Source organism: Leopardus geoffroyi, chromosome D1, assembly GCF_018350155.1.
Source record: "Leopardus geoffroyi isolate Oge1 chromosome D1, O.geoffroyi_Oge1_pat1.0, whole genome shotgun sequence".
Classification (NCBI taxonomy): domain Eukaryota; kingdom Metazoa; phylum Chordata; class Mammalia; order Carnivora; family Felidae; genus Leopardus; species Leopardus geoffroyi.
Window position 1 is genome coordinate 62,294,123 of NC_059329.1, and position 6,889 is coordinate 62,301,011.

The following is a 6,889-nucleotide window of genomic DNA, read 5'->3' on the forward strand; positions in this document are numbered from 1 at the left end:
CAGAGTATGATGTGGGGCTCAATCCCACAACGCTGAGATCATGACCTGAGCCAAAATCAAGAGTCCGACGCTCAACCGACAGAGTTACCCAGGTGCCTCAAGAGATAGGATTTTTTTTATTATTTCAATTAAGAGTTTGATAATCATTTCATAACAATAACAAGAAATTGAAAATATATATACACTGTTTCCCAGACACAGAATTTAGTTTTTTGCAACTGGAATTAAGGAGTAAAATTCTGACTAAAATAACAGAGTAGGCAAAACTTCAAATCTTCTTAATAAAGAATTTTTTGATCTGTCCCTTCTCTGAACCACTGGCTACAGGTTCAGCCTTTAAGCTGATATACACTAAGAACTTGCCCCTGCCCACACACTTCAGGCATGCATCACTGGGACCTCTGGGGACAGAGCAGATGGATGACTTTGTCCCAGATCTGTTTGGTCTTTACTCCATAGACAATAGGATTGAGTGCAGGTGGGACGACTACATAGAGGTTGGCAAAGATGATGTGAAAGGTACGAGAGACATTATGCCCAAAGCGATGTGCAAGGATGGAGAAGAATGCTGGTATATAGAACATGAGGATGACACAGACATGGGAAGCACACGTGCCAAGGGCCTTGTGGCGGGCGCCCTGGGAGGGGAGGCGGAAGACGGCACAGAGGATCAGGATGTAGGAGACAGCAATTAGGATCACATCTGAAATCACCGTCATGATGGGAACACCAAAGCCATACCAGATGTTGACGGAGATGTCAGCACAGGCGAGCCGGGCAACACCTATGTGCTCACAGTATGTGTGCGGTATGATGCGTGTCCTGCAGAAGGGTAGACGATTTGCAAGGAAAACACATGGAACTATAACACAGAAGCTTCTGAAGGAGATTCCCACAATAATTTTGGCAATGGTCCTGGGGGTCAAAATAGTGGTGTACCTCAGGGGAGAGCAGATGGCCACGTAGCGGTCGAATGCCATGGCCAACAGTATAGCCGAGTCCAGCACAAAGCTGTAGTGCAGAAAGAATAACTGGGTCAGACAACCAGGAAAACTGATTTTCTGGGGACCAAGCCAGAAGATGGTAAGCGTTTTGGGGACACAAGTGGTAGACAGCATCAGATCTGTCATGGCCAGCATGGAAAGGAAAAAGAACATGGGTGCATGAAGACTATGTTCCACAGCAATGAGGTAGACAAGGATACTATTGCCCACAATGGCCACGAGATAGATAAAGCAGAAGGGGATGCTGATCCAGACGTGGTACTGCCCAAGGCCAGGGATGCCCAAAAGGGTGAAGTCACCTGTGTGGTCGCTACTCAGGTTGTACATGGCCGGTGTGATTTGATGAATAGATTCTGTATCTGAAAAACAAATTGTGTATAATGAACCTGAAAAAAACTGTAGGGTAATTCTTCCTCCTTCTTTCTATCTGTTAAGAAAGAACCTCCTACTGCTAACAAGACCAATGCTTAGGTCTTTAAGACGGATTCCCCAGACATGATACTCCTGGTAGTAGTCACTCAATCACTCTGGAATCTTCTTCATACAGTGTAAAATATTATTGCCGTGTTAATAATGTGTTAATAATTATTGCCGTGTTAATAATTATTCTATTATTTTTTGTTATACAATCTAAAACTCTGAGTGATGATATTATCTAAGATCTCATCTCTAGTAACTGGCCAAGCTAGCATTATGACAGTCCTCAGTTAATACTCCTTTATGCTGTGGTACCATGCCAGGCGATTGCCTCAGGTGACACACTGTGAGATGCCAAGGAGGGAGAAGAGGCATGGGTTGTAGAGAAGACAGTAAGGAAAAGCCTAACACCCAAACTGCAGTGTGTCCGGAACACTAACCCTACACTGACTGCACTTACTCTCCTGATATCCCTGATACTATAGCACTTGGCATTTGCAGACGAGAATGTTCCTGAGACTGATGTTTGGTGCCTCACCAGAACAATATGGAAGCAGATACACGGCTCAGCCTCCAGATCCCTCTTAGGATTTACTGAGGAAATCGGTTCAAGTGTGCTTTTCTTTGTCCTTAAATATGTATTTATATTATTACGTTTTAAAATAATATTTTAAGAGGTTAACTTATATGTAAGAATGTTGTAGTTGACATTTGTCATTTTAGCCCATTTATCATCATTGTTTCCTAGAATAAGAAAAAAGACTCTTTTTAATGTTTTGAATGAAATAAACTATCAACAATAGCAGTATGATATAAGCAGCGTTATTTATTTATTTATTTACTTACTTACTTATGAGAGAGAGACCTCAAGCAGGGAAGAGGGGCAGGGGGAGAGAGGGAGAATCTTAAGCAGGCTCCAAGTTCAGTGTGGAACCCAATGCAGGGCTGGACCCCATGACCCTGGGATCATGATCTGAGCTGAAACCAGGAGTCCAACAACTTAACTGACTGAGCCACCCAGGCACCCCTAAGTGGCATTATTTTACCCCTTCTATAGAGACTAACGTAGAAAATAAATGGTCTATTTGAGTAAGACCCAAATCCAGATACGTCTTATTTCAAATTGTGTGTTTTAAACTATTCTATCACACTTCTTTCTCAAACTATGCATATGTGGTTTAAAAAAAGGAAAGGGGGAAAAAAAAACCAAAACTCCTGAAGACATGTATTCATAGAAAGTGATTGAGGGCCCTCTAGTGGAAGAAATATAAAATTGCTACCTTCTGAATACCAGGTCAAGATCAAAGCAAGCAAACAACTTCCATAACGAAACTAATATTTTTGGAAACCTCTACAATTTATGCAAGTCTGAAGTTCTTTACGTGAAATGACTTCCATAATCCTCTTAAAACCCTATGACACAGGTAATAATGTTACCTACAGTTTGAAGCTGCAGACACTGAGGCACAGAGAAGTTAAGTAACCCGCCAAAGGCCACATGACAAGCAAATGGTAGAGCTCCACATTAAACGCAGGTCTTTTCATAGACTTTCTGGGATAAAGGAAATCTTCTATAGAGCATATGGCAAATGGCACGTACATGATATCTGTAGAGCAGAAGATCGAAAATTAGGTCACATAGACAAAACACAGACCAATACCGTATGATCTTCCAGACAAATGCTCTGTGTGCGATCTAAAAAAACCAATACAACAATACAAAAGCTGGGAACTAGTAGACACACAGAACATATTTGTGGGAAGAGGCGGTGGAGGTAAGTGAAATGGGTAAAGGTCGTCTAATGCACGAATTTTCCAGTTATTCACTAGATGAGTCGTGGGAGTGGAATGTACAGCATGGTGACTCTGGTTAATAATACGTATTGTGTATTTGAAACTTGCTAAGAGCCTACGTCTTCATCGTTCACATCACAAGGAAAAAATTCACAGTCGTGTGGTGATGGATTTTAACTTGACATATTGTGGTGATCATTTTGCAGCAAGTTTACCGGTTGTCACTCACTTACCCCAACCTTTGCCCTAAACTTAATATAACACCTCTTGGATGCTTTATCTTGTTACTATAAATTGAGTACTTGATTCTGGGGTGGGATCTTGAAGTACTGTAAGTTAGAACTCACCTGCCTCCTACATCACACATGTAGTTAGTTTCTCAACAACCTCGAGCCCTCATTTTTCACTCATTTCATTCAGTATCTCCTTGTCACTGCATTCCTCTTTTCTAGGCTAAATTCTGATTCATCACGTCAAGCACTCTCTTACACATATTTGGCGTGCCCTTGCTCCACTGACCTTCCATCACCTAAAAATGCAAAACTCAATTTCTAGATTCACCGACATAATAAGCACTCTAGGACATGAAGGAAAGATGCTTCCTAACCAGGTATATTTGTATTCCCATAATTTCATCCTAACCAATATTCACTTCACCCCCAATGCCCGATGACCCAACAACATGATCTTGTTCAGCTCAATCTCCCTAGATGATTTTGTCCCTACTTTACTCCAAGCACATCCACCAACTCCAAACCTCTCTTTCTCAAGGGAAAATCTTTTATTTTAATTCACAGAGAAATTTGAAGCTATTAGATATGATATTGTGCAAGACAGTCCTCACATCTACATATATATGTAATACACACACACACACACACACACACACGCTACTGTTTTTCTTGTTATAAATGGAAAACTATCCCTCTTGTATGTGACCCAAAACAAACCCATCTCTCTATCATATCTTCCCAATCTTCATTAACCTTCATTCTCTTCTTGCTTCTAAGCTCAACCCAGCCTTTAAAAATTCTACTTCTTCAACATCTAAAACAACTAAACAACTAAAAACTTCAGCAAACAACTAAAGTGTGCTCAGATATTTTCTAGTCTACATTAATAGAAACAATTCTAATCTCTCATTCATAGCTAGATATGTACTCTTCTCCACCACTTATATTCTTCTCATGCCCGGCTTACCCTTTCTCCCATATCAGTCTCATTCTGTCCTCATCTTTCCACGAGAGGGACATTTACTAAGATCACCAGTGAAGTCCATGTCCCAAACTCAGTCCTTCCTGACGTCTCAGGAGCGTTTGACACTATTCACTATGCCCTCAATTTCAGAGAACATTGTATCATCAACTCAGTGAAGGTGCATAGCCGTGGCTTCTCACTGCCCGCTCTGCTTTCTGTCCAGTCTCACATGGTCTCCAGGCCTCACACAGCTCAGCATCCTCTCTGAGTCAGGAGTTGCCAAGGGACATGCTGAGGGGGTGGAAGTTGGATGCCTCTCCTCCTGAGCTCCAGGCAGAGCAACGTCTCTGTGCTAAGGGCTGGAGTCCTGGGGCCTCTCCTATGTGCTACCGCATGCATAGCATCACCCTGTCGTGGGTCTCTTTCCGTGATCAGGACACCAATGCACAGAAAAGCTAGGGTCACACACAACTGGGATACGGAACAAGGACCCCTGGATCCCAGTCCAGGACTGCTTCCTCTCCCAGAAGCCTTACCATGTTCCTCACTTGACAGCAATTTCTTTTTGGGCAGGAGAGGCTGCCTCTGCCACTCACACAGACTCTGCACATCATCTGGTCCTGGGTCTCACTTCCACGCTGACGGTGTCCTCGCTCTGACTCCATTCACACATGCGCACCTTTGTACTGGCAGGGTCACTGGGGGCGCACAGACCTGCCTGCACCTGCTGCAGACTGAGACCCGTCTCCCTCCTTCGATGCCTCCGCCCCGTGGGTTCCAGGCCAGAGCCCGTGTCCTCCCTTCCTCCCTCGCCCTTTGCTATGGATCCTTCTCAGGGAGCCTCCCTGTCCTCAGAGTGGCTCACGTACTGTGTCCTGCCCAAGGGGCTTGAGGGACAAGTTTCCCCTCCAGGGAAGTGCAGAACAAGAACATATTAAATGTGGCTGGCAGCAGTAAGACAAAAAGAAGGCAGAAGGGAAGAGTTCCAGAACTGAACTCTGGCAACATGAGTTCGCCACTATGAACCTGAATTGACTGAGCACTTTGAACCTCCATTTAATCAGAATTTGACATCCCATCCTGATTGTGGAGGGGAGAGGAGTGAGAGGGAAAGCCAGCACAAAGGTCCATTTTTCTTGTTCCCCAGTATTCCCACGTCAGCACAGCCGTTTAGATCTAGAGAGGGCTCCGAGGCCATGTTATCTCGGTTCAAACCCTAATTATTCCACAAACCAGCTGTGTAACTTTGTACAAGATACTCAACTGCTCTATGCCTTTATTTCTTTTACCTAACTAGGGATAAGAATAAAGGCACCAACAGTACAGGAATCCTTGAAGGATAAATAAATAACATGTAAAGCAGTTCTCCCTAGATGACAGTGAATCCCCATACATGTTAAATAATATGGCCATAATTATTTGAAGCACTTGTATTGTTTCTTGAGCCCGTTCCTACTGAGCTCCTTTCCAGTGTGATCATAGCTCTCAACTTTATCATCTGAACATCCACCCTTTAAATTATCTTTAAAAAAATAAAACAAACCCCAAACTGTGAGTTGGAGACTGAAGGAAGTGTATTTGAAAGCAATGTGATCCCATGTAAGGAAAAAAATAATGGCTAAAAGACCGCGTAGAGTATCAGATTAGACGGCATCAACCAAAGAAAGAACCTTCTTGCACGACGGAGCCAAGAAAAGGGGGCTGAACACAAGACTGTTTCCACATAAAAAAGAATGTGGTGGTGCTGTCCTCTAATCCCTGCTCCTGGTCCCCAGCCCACACCTTCCACATTTTTCTCACCCAGAAAAGGTGAGAAGGGGGTGCTGATACCTCACCCCCAGTTCTGAAACTTAACGGCCACGGTGGCCTCTGCCTCATGCTCTCCTTTGCACCCCAAAGGTGTTCTCTGAAAAAGAGTCTGAACCACCTATTTCCGTCAGGACAAAGAGGCTTCTCAGACCATCCCATGGGGATGGGCAATTTCGCAGCACCTTCAGTGCTTGGCTCACTGTGGGATAAATCCAGGTAGGGCACAAGGAGGAGACTTTTCAGGAGCCCCCACACCCTGTCTAGGGGGTGCCTGATCTCGGCTGATGAATTCCTGCTGCTGAGGGGTCGGGAGCTCCCACCTCTCTGCTGCGGAGGTGCGATTAGAGACGAGGAAGGGCATCCAGCCTCCACATACCCAGTGCTGCTTCAGTCCCTACTGCTCCAGCTGGTCCATTCGGGAGTCAGTGCACTGGTGACCTGGGAGACTCCACAGGTGCTCCCGGGGCAAGCCTGGGGGAGAGCAGGGATGGGTGGGAAGGACTTATGGGTCGCTTCTCGGGGCCCTCGGGAGGGCTTGGACCCTGCATCCCTGGTGGGGGATTGAGAAGCTGCTGGTCACAGCTGTGCACTGTTAATGAGGAATTAGCAGCGGTCTGCAGTCCTGTCTGCCGACTTTCCTGGTCCCAGGTCTCTATACCCGACGGGCT

At 44.8% G+C, this 6,889-nt stretch overlaps 1 protein-coding gene across 1 annotated transcript; it reads right to left on the reverse strand.

Moving 5' to 3' along the window:
• Window positions 1-389: 389 nt before the first annotated feature.
• Window positions 390-1,331, reverse strand: LOC123600449 (olfactory receptor 52H1-like). Its single transcript, XM_045482502.1, has one exon. The coding sequence runs from the start codon at window positions 1,329-1,331 to the stop codon at window positions 390-392; it is 942 nt and encodes a 313-aa protein (XP_045338458.1).
• Between the last annotated feature and the right edge of the window lie 5,558 nt (window positions 1,332-6,889).

Excerpts from the sequence above, each read along its gene's own strand:
- LOC123600449 (XM_045482502.1), bottom strand. The coding sequence starts at position 1,331 with ATGTACAACCTGAGTAGCGACCACACAGGTGACTTCACCCTTTTGGGC.